Source organism: Ammospiza nelsoni, chromosome 15 (genome assembly GCF_027579445.1).
Source record: "Ammospiza nelsoni isolate bAmmNel1 chromosome 15, bAmmNel1.pri, whole genome shotgun sequence".
Classification (NCBI taxonomy): domain Eukaryota; kingdom Metazoa; phylum Chordata; class Aves; order Passeriformes; family Passerellidae; genus Ammospiza; species Ammospiza nelsoni.
Window position 1 is genome coordinate 1,702,729 of NC_080647.1, and position 20,941 is coordinate 1,723,669.

General features: G+C 39.5%; 1 protein-coding gene across 4 annotated transcripts in view; it reads right to left on the reverse strand.

Annotated features, from left to right (window-relative positions):
• Positions 1 to 20,941, reverse strand: part of DIAPH2 (diaphanous related formin 2) — a 171,291-nt gene that overhangs the window by 76,532 nt on the left and 73,818 nt on the right. For all 4 annotated transcript variants that reach the window (XM_059483044.1, XM_059483043.1, XM_059483041.1 and 1 more), the window contains 2 exons: positions 19,897 to 20,026; positions 9,147 to 9,272 (listed from right to left, as the gene is read on the reverse strand). In XM_059483044.1, coding sequence (XP_059339027.1) covers positions 9,147 to 9,272; positions 19,897 to 20,026 — 256 coding nt within the window. The remainder of the gene's footprint in view (positions 1 to 9,146; positions 9,273 to 19,896; positions 20,027 to 20,941) is intronic.

The window sequence follows — 20,941 nt, forward strand, 5'->3', positions numbered from 1 at the left end:
GATTTTAAAATAAGCATACAATAATTAGAGAATGGATTTCTAATGGATTATCACTCTAACAAAGCACAGTCCTTTACAAAAATATCTTTCAGTGATCTGGACAACTTGGTTTAATATAAATTTAAGGATGAAAGCCCAGTTTCCCCCAGGCAATGATTCACAGCCGAGGAGCCATTAAATCTCTGGTGCGTGCACAGAAGTGGAGTTCTGCTCATGGAATTTTACTCTATGGAATTTTTACAGGACTTTTTCCCCTGTATAATGTTCCTTCTTATCCTCTCCTCCTCCCCTGTCCCCAGTGCTCCCTGGATCCCTCTCAGCTCTGCAGCACAATTTGGGGGATGTCACAGGGTGCAGAACAGAGCAGAGCTCCATTACAGTGGGGATTCAAGCAAAAACCCAACAGAGATCTCTGATCTGAAGTCAGCAAATAAACGCACAAAAGTCCATTCTATACAATTTACAGAAGGTGTGTTTTTCAGGAAATAAAAATTAGAAAAATGAGCAACTGGAAGTTCTTGACTGCCCCACAGCTCCACCTCTTGCACATCATTCTGCCTCCCCTTTGGGACATTTATCAATTTCCTCCTTATTCCCACTGGCATGGAATGCACAGACACCTGTGCACTCCTGTTCACTCAATTCTTACTGCACCCAATATGAAAGAGTCAATGCAATCCTGTGCCTGCTCATATTAGGGATTTCCTTTGTAAAACGGAATGAAAACCTGAAGGTAGAAATAAACTGTCAAAGAAAATTGATATCGTGCTTTGCATAACACAATTTTCATTTATAATGCTCCAAAGTTCTTGTATTTTAAACTATTAACTTTATGAAAACTCTGCCTTAGTTCAGACCAGTAAAAATAGAAAGGATAAATAGAAAGGATCATTTTCCAAAGGGATTTGTCTTTTTTTTTTTTCCTGACATCAAATAGTTGTAAGAGAAATGAACACTGTGCAGCAAAACATGACACATTATTAGGGGCTTTTCAAATTCAATCCAAGCAAAGATTATACCTAAATAATCCTATAGTTATCACCTGGAACACAGTAAGCATTTTCACTTTGCTTTAAGATGGATCAAAGAGGAAAAAAAAAATAAAGAAAAGAAATATTGTGCGATAGGAAAGGGAGTGGAAAGCTCTTTAAAAAGCTCTGTTGAGTCTGGCAAGACAAGAGATTTAATTCTTCCTGCACAAGGGGGAAACAAGGAGAGGAAACCCCTCTAAGGAGCAACAGCAGGTAACAAAAATGAGTCCCCACAGACCCTGAAAACGCAGCTGAACTGGGTGAATTCTCCATGTGGGGAAGTTTACCAAAGCTGTTATCAGGCATGACTGAGGGCATACAGACACAGGGTTTCAGGTTAGCTCCCAGATTCAACATTCCTATAAAAACCATTGGATTTTTCATGAAGATGAATTACCAATACTTCTCTGCCATATTTTTTGTCTCTGTGTATACTGCTTTTACTTTTCCTGCCCCAGGCCTGCCCACAGGTATTTCTGTGAGGTTCCATCACCCTCCCAGCCCCACAATTTCAGAGTGCCCCAAGTTCCTCAGTGTCTGCATCTACACAAACACCAAACCATGGAATCAACACTCACACAATGCCAACCTGCACCACAAAATAAAAAACACTCCCTTTAGAAAATATTTAAATTAATTAATTTTACTTTATGATGAACATATTGTTAATACTGCAGTTCCTGCTGTGTTGACTTTCTGGATTTTTACCTCATGAAACAGAGCAGGCAGTGCACAATTTATCCTGCCATAAACCACATCCTCCTAGATCCACAAGGCCATTACTGGTTTTCTCCATTAGAGTGGAGAAAAACCTTCTCCAAAGTTTTTCCTCACTATTAGGTCATGATTCCTGATCCGCAAGCATTCCATATTTTGCTTTTTTTGCATGGGGATTATTTACTGATTTTTTTAATCTGGTAATTTAGCTGATATATTAAATTTTGTTACAGCCTCTCTCTGAAGCAGGCAGATAAAAATGGATTTCCCACCAGCCCCTGAAGACCCTGAGTGCTCCCTTATCTTGCTGAACATTTTGTTACCTCTCCTCTTGCTGTGCTCACACCCCTAAGGCAGCCTGGAGTCTGAGCTGAGCTTGTCTCAAAGCAAATCAACAATTTTCACATTACTGGTCAAGCACTGAAACACTGACTTGCTAATGGCTCCCTCTTGGCTTACACCATGTTTTGTTCATAAAAGAATGGAATATCTCATGATCAATTATGCAGGCCTGGGTAGAATTCTTTTCCCAACAATGAGCATAAAGATATTAAAACACATAGATATAATAAAGGGAACAAAGCCAGGTACCAAGCAAAGTACTGTTAAAAAACTCATTTTATGATAAAAACAAACATCTGGAATCTTGCCAGATGAGACCTGACCAATTTAAAGTTTTTTTTCAAATTCCACTTTACCGAGCAACATGCAGACTACATCAAATTAAACAATTCACATGAAACACCTCAACAGCACGGCTGCTACTTGATGGTTTGCAATAAAAACAGAACAACAATTCTTTGGATGCTTAGTGCACCACAGAGGCAAATACACAATTCCAGTACACCTCATGGAAAATTTCATACTTGGAGTGATTAAACCCTCACACACACACACACAGAACCACCACATCCATCCCAGAACCCTCACCATGGCTCGGTAGAGCTGAGAAAAAGAGGCTGTAAAGCAAAGGCTGGAGAAGATGCTGTGGTGCTCTGGTTCAAGATAAACCTGCCGCTCCTCACACCCCACAAGGATTCCAGCCTGGCTTTTGAAAGTTCCAGATTTTTCAGGAAAAGGCTGCCAGGCCTTTCCAGCAGCATTTCCCACATCCCCCTTAGAATTCACTCAGGATAAACAAAGCAGAGGGCAGAAAAACGCTAAAAAACCCGAATTCCTCAGCCACCTCCCAGCACAGAAACGTTCATGCTCTCCTGCCTCTCAGCAGGGAAACTGGGCTTGGCCAAGCAGAAGGAGATTAAAGTTGTTTTTCCACAAGGTTAAACTCATCTTTAATTGGGAAATATCTACCAGGGTTACAGCTTAGTAACCATGCATGCTCAAAGCACAGGAGGGAATGAAGGAAAAGCATTTCCCTTTCAATGGCCAGTGTAAAAACCTGCACAGCAATTCTGGAATTAGGTTTGTAATGGGATCATGACAAATTGATTGATTTTTTTCTCCCACTAATTTAGAAAGATGATTATTTGGGACAATAATTAGCAATATTGCCATTTAGTGAATTAAATAACAAACCAAACACAACCGGTTTCAGTCATGACCAGAGCAGGAGAACCATTCTACTAGAACAGCAAAATAATTTGCCTTTTTTCAGCTCTGTATTTATACATTTATATAACTTTGTCCAAAGACTCAGAGCACTCACCTGCTGCACATCCCAGCAAACACAAGGGGCAATGAGCTGCAGGCCTGGAATATTTATCTGCAGCAGAATCAGAACATTTAACCTGCCTTTAACTCAATTATATCCATTGATTTCCATGACAAACACCCAGTCACACCAAATGTGACACCAGACATGCAAATATTTCAAAGCTCTTTTAGTGGGGGCATTATTTTTTTTTTTTTTTTTTCATTTCAGGGTGAAAAATCAGGTAAAGGAAAGGATTAATAAATGCCACAGAGGACATTTCTCAGTGGAAATCAAATTGAATGACAACAGTTCAATCAGAACTGTCAGTGAACAACAGGCTCTCCAAATAAATAAACCAATAAAGAAATTTCAGCTCCTGGGATTGTTTGTGTGAGTGTTGCTGGGCTGCTCAGGGCTGACATTTCCGAATGTGATCTGGTGCTGTTCCCTCTAACTGCAAGAGGTCCTGGCCATATTTCTGACACACCAATTATCTTATTTTTAAACTTTTACCTATAAAAAGGCAGCTCTGCACACACAGATCATTTTGTGTGCTGGGGAGACACATTCCCCAAAGACTGAGTAAACTACTAAAGTACATTTGAGCTCAACAACATCAAATATTGCTGGTTTTTTCCCCTAAAGCTTAATAATTCCAATTGAATATAAGTAACTAAATATAGCTCAAATTGCTTGTAATCTGATTTTTAACTTGGCTGGGTCAGTTCTCCAATAGGATTCCAACTGCTGAGATGCCACGAGCTTAAACAATTAGCAATGCAAAAAAAAAAAAAAAAAACCAGAGAAGGAAAACTCAGCTTATTCACCATTGCCCTGAATTTCCCAAAAAAGCCTCTAGTTTGGAAAAAGAAAAGCAGATTATTTGTACAAACTAATTCTTGCTATCTGCTATCAGAGTGCTTTCGCAGGGGGATTTTCTGATGAAGGCCCTGGATCATTTCTCACCCAGCAGCTCCACCAAGGGCGCCCGGGCTGCTGTGGCAGCCCCATTTAAATACCAGGCGAGTGCTCGGAGATAAAAGGTTTTTAAATGTAACCTCTCAGAAGATGAGGCACTGTCAATTCCCTTCTCCAAAGTGCGTTTTAGGGATGCTTTACTTGCATTTGGGGCAATACAGAATAATGCAAATCTGGGCCACGCAGACTGGGGCTGTCAAACAGCCAAGCAAATCACTGGGATCTCACATCTAATACTCAAATCACACATTTTGCTGTCTTAGAGCTACACAAACTTAGAAAAGAGCATCCTAGATGCAAAATTCAACACACACCACCCATGTGATACTTTCTCCTTTGCTCATGTTAATCAGTTTGCATAAAACCGTACAGAATAGGTGGCACAAGAAGAACATTTGATTAACTTATTACCTATAAATTCAAACTGACACAACCCTGTACGCAGGGCAAAGAAACCCTGGTATTCCTGGCACTTAAATAAATACAGGCTCTGCTTCAAAAACTTCCTTGAAACTTGAACACTTTATGTACTAAAGTTAATCGCCAAGCAGATGTACAGCATTATAAGGCTTGCAATTATTGCTTAAAATGTTTTCCATTTAAACATAAAACTCATAAAACTGAAGATTCAAGAGTAAATAAATCATTACTTTCCTGTGCTGTGCCTTCAACAAGCACTGCAAAGTCTTTTTCTCCCACTTAGTATTTTAATTTAGAAGAAAATAGTTATTTTCTGTATGAAGCTAATAGAAAGTTAAATTAATCCCAAGTTTATTTTTTAAGAAATAATTCCTCATACTTAAATGCAAACAACGACAGCTCCCACGGGAGAATTATCAGCTGATTTTAATCTGAACATCCCCAGTGCATCGAAGGCCCCAGACTTGTCCCCAGATGATTTCTGTACAAGTGAAGAGCACCCAGAGGGGAAATGAACCCCTCGTGTTTCATTGTGGGGCTGCAGGGGCTGTCAGGCAGCTCTGGGAGCATAAATGCACATCAGGAGAGGATCCACGCCTGTCAGCAAGGCAGCTCTTCTACTCCATAAAAAGGATTCTCTCCTAATGAATGGTGTTCCTTACTGGAAATTAAAATTAGTTCACAAATTGCTGCTGTTCCATTTAATGATAAGATGAATGCGCAGCGCTTTGAATTTTTTTTATCTGCAGTAATTTTTGCTCTTTCATTCATCATTCCCTTAATTTTGCAACTCTTTAAAAAAAAAAAAAAAGGCTTTGAATTCCTGACATGTATGCAATCAGTCAGAAAAGCCGCGTGGCAGCACTGATTGCTCTGGGAGGCAAAAGATCTCAATAACTTGAGGCACATTAATGTCCCTGATTAGGGTAAATGATCAGCTGCAAAGCAGAAAAGCCACACAAGGTCTCCACTTAAGGCTCATGCAGGACACACTGGAGGGAGAAAAGGAATAAATTCATGTCAGGTATTTTATAAAACACACGCAGCCAAAGTTATTCCTGCGCAGGGAGCAGGACAACAAAAACCATGAACCAGTGACCAAATGTGTGCCCTTGGAACAACACTCAAAGCTCCTGTCTACAGCAGGAGCTATATATATTATGGATATTTCTAGAGAAATTAATTATTTTCTAGAGGAACAAAATTTAGTTTGTGTGTATGTTGGGAGGGAGAAAGAAGTGATATTTATTATTCATGTATTTAGAGTTCTAAATCAATATTAATGTTAACTCAGTGCAACTTTCCATTTGTTCCCTCTGAAATTGCTTTTCAATTCAGTTGTTTTTAATCTTAGTTAATAACATTTCCATTTGAACTCCATGAATGTGAACACTCTTCTCAATCCCCAACCAGACACCCGTGTTTTAACATCACTGAAATCTCTGCATACACTTACAGCACACAAATACAAAATTCAGAGTTCTGCACTTTGGAAAAACCTTCACTAAGAGGCACAAACACTGAAATAAAACCAGGAGTGAAAGGCAGGCTTGGCACAGTCTGTAATTACTTTTCTAAACTGTTGAATCAGACTCCCCAGTGCTGCATGCAGCAGGGATAATTATAAAAGGAACCTCTCCCATTTAAAGTTGAATTATTTACAAATGGATCTTCAGGTAAAACACAATTCCAGTCACGGATCACATCATGGAAAAGTTGTTTAGGAATCACACCTAAGTTATTTAATATGGCAAGAAATTCACAGAAGGACTATTTGAATCCCTTTATTTTCTTCAGCCACACTGCACTGAGATGAATAACTGCATGTGCTAAATAAAAATCTGATTAAGCGAAGAGAAAAATTATCTTGCTTAGAAACACAGCAAGAAAAAAAATCCAAAATGAAAACACAGGTGGAATTTCTATTCATCTTCTTGTCATTCACAGCATCAAATGCTTATTTGTTAAAAAAAGTTAGAAAAACTGAAATGACTTAAATTGTTTGACAGAATTTGATTCTGTGTTTTGACTATTAATTTAATTATTACAAATTCATATTATGAATGGTATTTTTCTTGTCACTGGCCTCCTACATGAATCTCCAAGCAGGATCTATCACACTCACATCCTCTGAAGAAAGTCTCATCCACAACTCCTGGTAAATAACTTTGTTTATGACAGGAATGAGAAACTCTGCCTGGAATATTCTAATTGCTGCATCCCAACACTCCACTGAGACATCTCAGATTTTCCCAAACACTCAGAGAGATGTTCAGCCTGAAATTCTGTAACTTTGCCATGTCAGGATGTGCCATCACCAACACATCTCCAGGCAGCTGAGGAAATCAAAGAAACACTCACTGCAGACTCGGTGTCACTTTTACACCCTCCAAAATGATTCTCCAATCGAATAAAAACCATGGGAGCGTCAAAAGCCTTAACGTATTCAAAGACAAGCAGAAACAAAGTGGATCTCTTGATCCAAGGGGAGATGACTTTTGAAATAAAAGCACAGAACTTATCAGGTCATCTGCTCGTTATGGAAAAACACAAATGCCCAGGGGGAGGCAGCCCCTGGCTCCAGCCTTATCTCTGCTGCCAGTGCTGATAAAACAGGGAGGAATCAACCTGGAGGAATCTACCTGTCATCAACCAGCCAAGGTGCCCAGGACCCTGGGATAATTCACTTTCAAATATTCCATAGGCTCCTCCCATTTCTGCCAACAAAATGAAACATTAGTACTTTTTTTTTTTTTTACATTTCTGCATAGTCAGACAATGCAAAAATGTAAAGACAAGACAAACCTTTGCTTCTCTGAGAAATTCAGGTGATAAGCTGCAGAGAGAACAATGTTCAATATTATCCACTTGGCTCTTTTTCCTCACCAAACCATCTCTGAGTGATGCTAATCATGGCTCTAAGTAAACACACAGGCAGCAAAACAAAAATACAACTGAGGAATCATTTCTGTAACCTGGAAAGCAGAGCTGTCAAATGTAACAGGAAAAAACAGTGGTAAAGGTGCAATTCATAAATTGGTTTGGTTTATGAACCAAAGCGGGGCCAACGTGACAGAATTCAGCTCTGAGGGGGTGACAAGGCACAGAACAACTACAGGGCAATATTGAAAGATTTTCTGATGTGAATGGAGCTCAGGAAATAATAATGAGCTTTGTTTAATAGCAGAACTGATAAAAGTGATTACCAGCAGCGAGTCTCCGAACCTGGCACACAGGACAAGGTGCAGGGGAAGATGGAAGGAATCAGAAACAATTTTCCACTTAGTCAGGAGTTGTCTCCCTTAAGCTGCTTTCCAGCAGCCTTGTCAGAAACTTAAAATAAATCCATCCAGAGGAGATGTTAAATATCTGCTTGTGAAATTCTGTCACTGACTCCATTCAGATGGTAAATCCTGCAAAAAACTGACTTTGTGCAAAGAGAGGAGAAATCTTCATTGCAGCCACCTACCAAACGTGCTGAGCAGCTGTGAATGGATCCAAACATCAATGATCTCCTTTTCCTCTCCTCTGAGAACCCCAAACCCACCAGTTCTGCTGCAGCAAGAAAGGAGAGACCTCACAGGAATATCTGAGCTTCTGGAAATGCACAAAATGCCCTGGACTTGGCACCACACCCCAAATGCTCCCAATATTTCCACACAGAGCTGGGATTTGAGCACACTAAAAACCCGGGATTTTTTTTTTTTTTTAAAGGGATTTTTCTCAGTCTTTGCTGCATTTTTGTGTGAACTTCTTGTATCTTCAGCAGACTTGTTACTTTAAAGTTTTGAACAAAATGAAAGATGGATATACAAAAACAAGCTAGACAGACATTATATTAGAGTCCCCTCCAGATTTAACTTAAAGGATCCATAGTCTCTATTCTCTACAGAAATTAAGGGACATAATAAGGGACTTCAGAGTGAAAACAAATGTAAATATTCCTCTAAATGTTAAAAATGTAACTTAAAACTATTAACAAAATTAATACTCTGCCCTTCAGAAAACACCACATCTGGAGCTAAAATAATAAATATACCAACTTTACTGCTGGTGTTTTTCTAAAATTGAATAAATAATTCTTTTCAGACAGAAAAAAACATCCCCATAGCAGATTTTATGGCTGCTCAGTGTAACCACTCCCTTCAGGAAAGCTGTCTGGGCACCCCTAGAAAATCTGATTATTGATGCTTTCAGTCCTCTTCTTGCTTACATTCACCACACCCACTGATGCTTTTGCCCTGCTCTGGAAGAAATGCATGAAAAGAGACTTTAAGCCTATTTTGGAGCGCTGCAGATCCCCCAGCAGAGGATGGGAACGCTCAGATCACCAGTGCCAAAGGATATGCTCATCTTCTCCACAAACTTGTCGTGCTCGTCCTGGCTCTTGGGGAAGTTCTCAATGTCCTTCTCCAGGCGCTGGATCTGCTGGTTCATGGAATCCAGGTTGCTCTTCAGAGTCTGGGCTGAAACTAAGGGCAAAAAAAAAAAAAGAGTTTATAAAGTGACTCCAGGAAGGGTCTCAGGAGAGGAAAAAACAATGGCAGTATAAATAATCTGAAAGAGAATGGTTCCATTAAGTAGATTCATATTTTTCTGAATTACGGCTCGTAAAAAAATCCTTCCCTTCATAAAAATAAATGGAAAATATCTACTGTAATATACCAGATCATCATATTTAACATTGAAATGTCACCACTTAATTCTACCATTAGTTCAAATTATTCCATTTCTATTTAAATTTATGGTAAAATTTCCAATATTTCTAATATTATTATTTCTAATATTCTTTTAAATCTAATTCAAAGATTAAAAACTAACTAGAGTTCAAAGAGATTTCATCTTCTTAATGCATGTACTTGGTTAAATGAATGATCTTATTAAGGCACATTTCTGTTACAGGAATGATTTAAAGAATAGACATGGGGGAAAAAAATTAAATATTTTTTTATATTGAAGTTACTCTGATTTCTGGAGCCCAGAGCTGTGTTAATAGCAAAGGTAGGTCTGAATAATAAAAGCTGCTGATAATCAAAAGGAAGGAAAGGACTCAGAGTACAGCACACTAATTAAAAAAAAAAAAAAGAGGGGACTGTAAAGAACTCCTGCTTGCTGTGTGAGAAGCCATTCTAATGGAAAGCTCTGTGCTGCCAATTTGGATTAAACAGCCCCTGACTGATGCATCCTGTGAGCCAGAAATGGCAGCAGCATCGTGGGGTGAAGCAACCCCACCTGAGACAGGAACCCCAGAGCTGGATGGAAAGTGACAGAGCTCAGCAGAGACAGCCCTGCTCCAGCTGGGGAATTATTGAAATATTGAAACGTGGAAATGGATCATAAGCCATGAGGCCCATTTGTCAGGCTGGTTTTGATCCCAAGGAACAACTGGCCAAGCAACCCAAGGCTCCCTCCCCTCCCGTTCCTTGGCTCCTCTTGCACAGCTCAAACCTCAGCGCCCTCAGGGAAAAGCAGAGAATCCCAAGACCCCTTTGCCCCAGTGCAGCCACGAAAATCAAATTACTCCTTTTTTTAAAGGAATTTTTATTATCTTTTGCTGGAAAGCAGCTGGCCCAAAAGTTAACTAAGTACTTTCTAAAGAACCATTTATTTTTCTATTTTCTTGCTATTAAAAAAAACAAAACTGCTGTGGCTACATGAGATTAAAGAGCAGAAGGAAATTGAGTCACGACAGCCTGAAAAACAGCACATAGGAAATAAAAATCTGGTAAATAAGGGAGCTGTTCCCAGAGGAGAATCAATTTTCTATTCTTTCCAAGTGAGGACTCCCATCAGCTGTAACACTGAGTTCACCACCAGCATTTTCAAATACATATGGCACCAACAGAGCTGGCTTTATAGCAGCCATTATCTTGATTTTATTTTCAATTTTATCCATTTTATACTGGGTACCAAAGGAACTACTAATCATGTAATCCTAGAATTATAGTGGAAGTTTTTTAAGCTTAATTCATCTGGGGTGGGAATCTATATTGACCACAGAATCCTTGTAGGTTTTAAATTCACATTGGAGAGTTAACCTTGAAATCAACCACTAAAACACTCTGAATAACACAAATTATCAAAGCTTTTATGTTCTGCTTGCATTAGTTTAATCGTTTGATATTATGATCAAAGCACCCATTTTTGCTTGACCTGAAGAACTTGAATTACTGTAATATTTTTATGGGCTGTTGTGGAGTTGCAGAGGGGGACAAACAGCACAGGAGGAAAATGCTGGAAGTGAAAAATAAATGAGGAGGATGCAAATGGTCATTCTGTTCATGGAATAGCATCTGGTAAGGAAATAGCAACATAACAGAGAGTTTAACTGCTTGCAGCAATTTGAAAATATTTAAATGCACGACCACGTAGCAAGAGTAAAAGTTTATTTTTGTCTGGAATTCAAAAGTGCCAAGAAATTCAGCAAGCAATGACAAATAACCATTGAACTTTGTGATTAAGATGGATGGAAAGTGTTTTCACTTCTATAAAATGAAGTTCAGAAAGGCCCAGATCAGGAACACGCTGGCTTTGAAAGCAGGGAGAACTCCATCCAAGCAAGGAGGCTGCAGCCCAAAGTTGTGTTCCCATAATTAACTTCTGTACTCACACTCAATTAACAAAAAATGTTCTAGAATATGCAACCTCCCCCCCCCCCCCCCCATGTCCAGGCAAATGTACAAACTTCTGTTGAAGTAATTTATGCAGTTGTTGTTCTGCAAGACAAATTTCAAAAGATGACAGAACAGAGAACATACATATATATAGACTATAATAAAATATCTGCATTTCCTCCCATAAACCCTTTTATTAGAGATTTACTACTTCAGTAACGTGCAAAGGAATCAACATGAATGCCTTCTACTTTCAGGGAAATTCATGTAAATTTCTTCAAACTCTTGCAAGGTTTTAATTTATGAGAGCATAAATTCCACTTGCAGCACAAAGCCATTTCCTTGAAACCATTTCAAACTGCACACCCTGAAGAGAATTCCCCTGCTCTCCTCAAACACAGAGGCTTGTTCACCTTCCATGTGCCCACCACTCCACGGGAAAATCAGGCATTTCACAGAACTGGTCTCAAAAATGGGCATGAGAGGCAGTTTTGGCCTTGAGCAGCCATTCCAACATGATCCCACTTCATGCTGCAGCAAGAGGGAACAACCAACTAAATCCAACACACAAATAACTGATGTCAAGGTAGGAACAGAAGGCAAGTACAGAAAATAAGGAAAACACGAAGAAAAAAACCCCAGAAGCAAAACCCACCAGAAAAAAATGCCCAAGGGTGAGCAGACCCCAAAAAAGGGAAGCAACCTAAAGGATGCCTGGCCGTTGATTTCCTTCTATTAGCAAGGATAAAAGGTTGGTTGTTTTCATTTCCAAATGAAAAGAAATCAGCAGTAAAAACCACCTCACCCACCCTCTCACAGGACAGTCAGGACTCCCACACATGGTGGAAAGAAATCCAAGAAATGGGAAAGTGGGAGAATTCCAAAGTCAAACTAATTTGCTGACACAGGGAACAGTGAGGACAGAGGAGTTCTGGAAGGAATTATGTGGATTCTTGGACAGCAGAAGTCAAAGGTAAGAGGCAGGGATGGAATTTCTAAAGTCTCTGTGAACAGGTGTAGATGGAGGGGAAACAACCTGGAGGAACTGCAGGTTTCTCCCCAGTCTGACTGTCCAAAAACCCACACCAACCCCAAGACCTAGATATGGATCAATCCTCAAGGCCAAAGAGCGGAAAAAAACCAGCAGAATTTCTCAGTTTGTGCCAAATTGTGTCAGTCTGGCTCTCAGTTTGGCCCTAAGAAAAGGCTGGCTTGCAGACAGAACCTGCAGCTCCAGGGTCGGAAGAAATGCAGGACCTTGAATGTCAAACCCTGGAGATAAAAGGATTCATGAGACAAAGAAAAAAGCCAATAGAGAAGTTAAACCTGTGTTTCAACTCCCTGCAGGGTCACTGTAACACACACAGCAAACAGGAACAGGGAATGTGTGATAATGCATTGTCCAGTGATTCCTGTCAGGGGCAGAGCAATACAAACACTCAGATCCATCAATACTGTCTCTGCACAAACACTGAATGCAACTCCCTTAATCATGCATCATTAAATCTTGGACTGATTAAGAGATTATTTTGCATATTATTATTTAATTATAGTAGAAAATCAGAGATGGCACAATATTATTCTGACATGGAAGGCAATAATTTCCTTCACCTTATTATTTTCCTTATATTAATTGCTCCTCTGAAAAAACCCCTCAAACCAATCCTATCCACTGATTTTGGAGAAAGCAGTGCACAGTCTGCACGCCAAGGAAGGCTTAGTGAGTGTCTGCTGGAGCAGTTCAGTCCCAGAAAATGCTCCCAGCAGTTAATCCCACGTTGATGGGGAGCACGAGCTGCTCCCTGCAGCCAAGCTAAGCATTTTGTATTTACATTAATACAGCAACAGGAGCAAAGGTCACACTAATCCCTTCTAAAATAAGATTGCATCAGACTGAGAGTCCTCCCCACAACAAGAGGTGAAATGATACATTTTGATTAGGTGCAGTGCCTCTTGCATGAGACTTTTCAATGGTCTCTGATGGTGATGCAGGGCTGGGATGGCCATGTCCACAGCTGGAAAACACTCTGAAGGCAAAGCCAACATCAATTACTTCAGTAAGCAAAAGCAGGTCTGCACCAAGCACATTAACTGGTGGATTTTTAAGTCTAGACAGCATTTGCACCATAACTACATTGTAAGCATACTAATGACTATTTATTTCTTAGTGCCCGAGGGCAGATGGAAGGAGCCTTTCACAAAGGACTGAGAGGCAGTTTGGAGGGAAATGGGCGAGCAAGTTCATAATCTGCAGGAATTACAAGCATTGAGTACTCAATTCATAGCAAGCAAGTTTCTGTCTGTTAGCACAATAAATGTTCAAACACCTCAGGGTCAAAGGGGAAGAACAGCTCCCACCTCACCCAGCTGGAGGAGCTGCCATCCTCCCCTTCCAAAAACTGGGAAAGCTTTCTGACACGGAGTCCTGGTGCTTAACAACCAACCCACCATGCAGAACACAACTGCTCCCTGACAGGATCTTGCCTGCACTTCTGCAGCTTTAGGAGCAGGAGCAGGTCTGCCCAAATGGCAGGAGCAGCTTTTCCCCAGCCTTCCCCCTTTACCTCACTAACCCAACAGCAAACAGTGTTGTAGAATTTAAGTTCTTCAGTTGAAGTGCCTTTTCATATCACGACTACAAATCATTTAGCAATCACATGTCCCAAATTTGGAAGAATAACCAGGAGCCCTGGAGCTGCTGGGTGAGAAGAGCTGTGCAATCAGCAGCGAGGGATATCACCTCCAGAGCACTCCAGAAACTCACCCCACTTGGATGTTGGCTTAATTACAGATGTCTTTCGAGATCTCAGAAGTTGAGTTTATTTTTAAAAGAGTCTATAATGACAAAATCAGTATGTATTAAACGAGCGTGCTGAAGCAGAGCTGCTGGCAGGGGTGCAAGACAAACTGCAAATGAGGCAGAGGAGACAAGGAAACACAAAGTGAGGGAGCAGAGCTGCTGTCTCACAACCTGCTGCTGACAGAAAAACTCACAGAGATTTTGGGCAAATCCATCCTGGCCTTCCTGACTGCCTGAGCCACTTCCAGAGGGGCCAGAGCTTCCTCACAGGCACCAAAGGGCAAATTCCACCACAGACAAGCAGGAGAAGAAAGAACAAAGTGCCATTTTGCAGCTTTTGCCTCTCTCTGGAGGCTTGCATTAAGGAATTCTAAATGGATTACACAACTTAAGACATTTAAAGCAATCTCCACTTCTGAATTGGTTTAACTACAGCCAGAAATTCTTAAATGCTTTAATTTCTTTAATAAGCAACAGCCCATGAGAGTCATTTGGGCTGTTCTTTCATTTTGCCCTTGATACTTGCACTTGAGGGAGAGGAGCAGAGCCTTAAAATGCAAGCTATACAGAAAGCTGCTTAATGGAGATTCCAAATTATAACTCCAAAATGCAGCTCCAGAAGAACAACCACAGCTCTCTGCAGCATTTATTACACACAGACTGCAACTAAAAAATCCTCAAAGCCTTCCCAGGCTGGGAGAGCTCACTGAGCCACTGTGCAGAGTGTGAGGCAATCCAGGATCTCAGCCAGGCTCCAAAAGGATCCCCCAGAGAAATTCCTGCTCAGAACTGCAGCACAAGGAGCACCTGTGAGGTTTCTGCTTTCCACCACTCCTGGGCCAGATTGGGCAAAATCTGCTTCAGCAATTCTAAATGTGCTTTAAAGGTGGAAACGCTGCAATTTAAACTGTGCTTTAAAGGTGGAAATGCTGCAGAAACTCAGGGTTTTTTCTGCTGCACCAAACTATAAAACTTTTGTCTGACAGAAAAACGGCTGCTGCTTATGAGCATGTTTTAAATTGCTGTACTCCAAAGTGACAGAGGCACAGGATGTTTTAAAATATTTCCCCCATTCTAAAATGATGCCATTAAATCACAGTGAAGTACCTGTATAAAATCTCAAAATTAATACTTTATTACAGTATTTGTAATAAAAAGTACACACACATTTGCATTCCCCAGTGTTTCGATTGCTAATGGCCTTTCCAGAGAGATGCCTGCACCATCAGAACCATATGCTTGCAAATTAATGAAATAAATTCCAATGTCCAAGTGAGTGACAAATCAGTGCTGTGATATTGGCATTTTTCAGTTCACTGCACAGACCTAATTCACCCCCTCAAGGCACCTTTCACTTCATTTTACTTTCAACTCCACTTTCAAAGAACTATCAAGTGGCACACCTTGATGTCAGGCAAGGAACTCAGTGTGTTAAGTGCTCAAAAAACCCCTCATTATTGCTGAAAGAGACTAAAAAATACAGATATTCATAAAATGTATATCCCCCTTTCCCAGTTAATCTCAATTTGCTGTGACTCTGCACAGCCCAGGGGGTGCCACTGCTGGCAGACCAAGCGGGAACAGCTACATCTCATTTTTATATTATTTACAGGCAAAATGGTTAAATCACAAACTGGGATGTAAAACTGCTCCTCTTAGTATCTAAACTGAAGTTTCTGTTATAAAACACATGGCTAACTTATTGTAGTCATCTTCATTTTGTGGGTCACCTATTTCACTTTTATGATTTCTGAGAGGCTTGACACTCAGGTGAGCCTTAACTTTAAAAATATATTTATTTTCTGAGTGATTAAAAGTATACTTTTAACCACACAGCTGTCTAGAAATATTTGACTTATAAGATAAACCAAGGTACCTCTTGGTTTTGTTTGGAAATTTGGCTGAAGCCCAAAAGGGGATGGGAATTTTTCAGGTCTTTAATAAAAAGCTGAGGTCATAAAGTGCTAAGAGCAAATACCATGAAAAGCAGCAAGAGGGGTAACAAGTGATGTGAAGAAGGCAGGAATGTGCCACAGGAATGGGTCTGGCTCCAAAGGACAGGAGAAAAGGGGGAAAAAAGAAAAGAAGGGAAAAAATAAAATAAGGGAAAAAAATAAAAGGGGAAAAGAAAGGAAGGGGGGAGAAGAAAGGAAGGGGGAAAAAAAGAAAGGGGGGAAAAAAGAAAGGGGAAAAAAGAAAGGGGGAAAAAAAGAAAGGGGGGAAAAAGAAAGGGGAAAAAAGAAAGGGGAAAAAAGAAAGGGGAAAAAAGAAAGGGGGAAAAAAGAAAGGGGGAAAAAAGAAAGGGGGGAAAAAAGAAAGGGGGAAAAAAAGAAAGGGGGAAAAAAAGAAAGGGGGAAAAAAAGAAAGGGGAATAAAAGAAAGGGGGAAAAAAGAAACGGGGAAAAAAGAAAGGGGAAAAAAGAAACGGGGAAAAAAGAAACGGGGAAAAAAAGAAAGGGGAAAAAAAGAAAGGGAAAAAAAATGAAAGGGAAAAAATGAAAGGGGGAAAAAAAAGAAAGGAGGGAAAGAAAAGAAAGGAGAAAAAAAAGAAGGGAAAATATAAAAGGGGGAAAAGGAAATCACTGCCATCAAACAACGCACTGCATCACAGCCTTGTGAGTTTTGATTGGTTTTCCTTTCACAATCTGCTTCCAGGAAGAAGAAATGCTTTTCCAATGATCTCTTGATAGTTAATCACTTTGACCTTTGCTTGTATTTTCCAGAATAAAACTGTCTTCTAATTTATTTTTACTTTTCATAAAGCTGCAGGTTGATCTTCCATCTTTAAAAAGATCAACTATTTTATTGTACCTAATATCAGATTATTGAAGATTTTAGTACATGCATGGGGAGCTCATCTAATCCCATTGACCTTTTCATATTAAAATCCAGTTTTATGCTTTATCTGCTCTTTCTTAAAAAGTAAAAAACCAAAATCAGCTGTTGTTCAGATGCTGGTTCTTTATTCTTATATGAAAATTAAGCTGAACAGGATTTTTTTCCTTGACATGGAAGTGAGAATATGCAGCCAAGACCGAAAAGAATTTGCAGATGCCAAGGGCAGCATTTGGAAGGTTCTGCACAGCCCAGACCACGAGTCCTGACTAAAAGCTACCACATCCATCTCCAGCAATGACACTCACCTGCTCAGCTCACATTTCCTTAGTTAAAACTCATGCACAGATAATATTTGCTGCTGGATTTCTTCCTATTTTATGAATAACTGATGCCAGCATCATCCTCATATCCAGCCAATTTATTCCAAAGGAGGCATCCCACAGGAAAAACAAACCCAACTGTCCGTCCCCAAAACCACTGCTTTATAAAACACCAAACAATAAATATTTGCGAGTGCGAATCTCCTCCATGCAAAGCACCTCCGACTCCTGCGCAGGAAAAGCTCCCGTGTGGCAGAGCAGATGAACATTGCAATTACCCAGCCCCTGCAGCACCACGGGGAGCAGTTGAAGCCACTTGCACAAATCCCATTTATTCTGCCAAAAATCTGCCTTGCTCCAGAAAGCAAAGAAGGGCTGAAAGAGAAGTTTTGGTCATTAAAAATGAGCAGCAATTTATGCTCTGCTAGGAGTCAGTGCTGTTTATAGCAAATGCAGCTTTTATCTTACAGAATGAAACAAATTTAACAGCAATAAAATCTTTTTCATATGTATTGTGAGCATCAGAATTATGAGAGGCTTTGCTCCCATTAATATGCTTTTTGTGTTTAGGGTGCTACAGCTTAACTAAACTTGACTGACTCTTCCAGTTTAATTCCTCAAGTCAACTTACAGAACATCAGAGGCTTTGAATCAAACTGCAAAAATCTCAAAGCTGCAAGGTCAAGTGTCACCCACAGAAGAAAATTCATAAAAGATCATCAAAAGTGCCTGGTAAACCAGAAGACTTTACAAAGAAAGGAAGAAAAAGATGAAAAGTCACCTCGAGAAAAGAATTATCAAGTGGGAAAAAACATTTTTGGAATTTAGATAAGATGCCAAACTGCTACTTGCATAAATAACTTAATTAATATGTTAGCCCACAGAATCACAGAATGTCCTGAGCTGGGAAGGACTCACGAGGATCTCTGAGCCCTGCACAGACACCCCAAAAATCCCAGAGCAGGACTCAGGCCAATGGACCATCCTGCAGCCAAGTGAGGCAGGGACACATCTAACCAACAAAAATAAAACACAGATTGTACGCAGGAAACAAACACGGGAAAGGGCATGCAAAGCTTGAGAAACAGCACAAAAAAAGAAAAAAGGCATGATGAAGACAGACAAGAAAAATGTGAAGAAGTGGAAGTGAGAGGTGAAGCCATGGCAGAGCTGGGCTGACGGATGAACTGTCCCAGTCCTTGGGGACACAGGACTGCTCTCAGCAGGCACAGAGCACAGACTGAGAGCACTGACGGCCTCATTAATAAACATCCAACAGCTAATCACCGGCCTCATTAATAAACATCCAACAGCTAATCACTGCATGAGGAGAGACATTGACTGATAGCACGGCAGGAAGGGAGACAAAAACCTCCAGAGAAAACCTGGACAGGGCTGGTGGAAATGTGCATCCAACTCCTTCTCACCTCTGCTTTCCTTCATTTTCTTGTGCTCACCCAGGTATTTATATTTATATTTATATTTATATTTATATTTATATTTATATTTATATTTATATTTATATTTATATTTATATTTATATTTATATTTATATTTATATTTATATTTTCTGATTAAATTAATCAATTAAAAGTTTTGTGTTATCTTCATCTACCTCTGCCTCAGCAGAAAACTCAGCAGCACAGCCTGTGCCACATGAGAATGTGGCCGACAGGTGAACTCAGCCACCACATCCCAGCCTGCACTGCTGACTGACCCAAAATAATCATTAATTGTGGCCTGTGCAGCACAACTGAACTGGATCTATTCATAGGCAGCCTGGGATTTTTCCAGAATATGCTATTTACTTGTATTAATAATAAATATGCATATTTATTATATATATTTTATAGTATATATATATATATATATATATATATATATATATATATATATATATATATATATATATATATATATATATATATATATATATATTTCATGTATTTTATGTATAAATATATATATTTATTTGCATAAACAGCATAGCTGTTTATTTGCTATTCTCTCTCAGGTGAGGAAATGAACTCTGTGTGTGAAGGCTCCTTGCACACTCAGAGCTCACTCCTCAGAGGTTTCATGGGACACCCAACACCATCCCTGCACTGCTGGCAACTCCTGAGCTGTGGCTTTTCAAGTATCTCCCTACAATTTATAATACAATTAATAATGAATTGAATAAATTTAATAATAAATTATTATACAATTTATAATACAATATATAATACAATTTATTAATTGTATTATTTTAATACCATTTAAAATTTTTAATACAACTTTAATACTTTTTAAAAATTGTATTATAAATTGTATTATTTTCACAGCCTACTACAGAAGAAAAGGAGTTGCTCCATTACTGTTTTTCCTTTTTTTTCCTCAGCTCAATGAATACCAGACAAGCACAATCCACGTGGATTATCAGTGCTTACAGGTTACATAATCCCACAATCCCCAATGAAATGCTGGCAGTATTCCATGCCAAAGCCAGCACCTGCTGCCTTGAGGTGCTTTGCCTGCTGCTCACCTTTGCTCGCACTCTCAACGTGCTGCAGCTCATCCGGGAATTTCAGGATGTCCCTGTAATTCTCCTCACAGATTTCTGCCAGGAAATGCAACAGGGTGGTTTTCTGGTCTGATGATTTCGTATCTCGAATCTAAAATGTGAACACAGGAGAAAGTAAAAATAAACAAACATTCTTAAAGCATTTCAATAAAGTGAATATTGCAGACTTCAACTCATTAGCAAAAAGTTACCTACATGGGTTGCCTGCAAATAAACAGATTTTAAAAAATGAAATTTCTTGAATTCTTCATAATTTAGGATTAGAAGGAATCTACCCTAAGATGTATTTTAAGAAATAATAACTGATTTTGATGAGAAGAAGATCTGAGATAAAGTTCTGAGATTTTAGCATTGCCAGTTCAGAATCCCTCAGATAAAAAATAGCTGTGTACAGAGATTAAACAGAACTGAAATTAGAGCATTCCTTCAATGCCATAAATGCCAAATCTCTACAGGAATCCCTGAAATTCTGCGTAGCTGGACACCATGCTAACAGTCAGAATTTGCCTTCTGACCAGTCAAACTAAAGTAACTCCTTGCTGTAAATCCACTATTCTTTCTTGGAGCAAAATCTAAACCATGCTGCGTCAGGCTAAAGACTTGGAGACCAACTCTATAGAGAAACACAAAATAAATGCACCCTGCCTTAGCAGAACACAGAATAACAAAACGGCAAAGGCAATCCTGACTGCAGCTGAAGGAAATGTAATGCATTAGTGAAAAGCTGCAGGAAAACTCTGCACAATGGGAAGTAACAGGTAAAGGAATATTTTTGCTGTTCTTTTGACTGCAGAGGCACTTTTAGAGGCCTGAAACAAATCAGTAATCTTGGAAGTGATAAAACTCTGTTCTCCATTAGCCTGAGTGCTGAAATGAGGTTTTTAGTTAAAAAACAAAAATCTGCACTAATTGTTAGAATATAGGAGCAGTGGCACCTTCCAATACCCTTATGGCTCAATGCCATGGCACGGTGCACAGTGACCAAGGAACATCATGAACTCTAGAG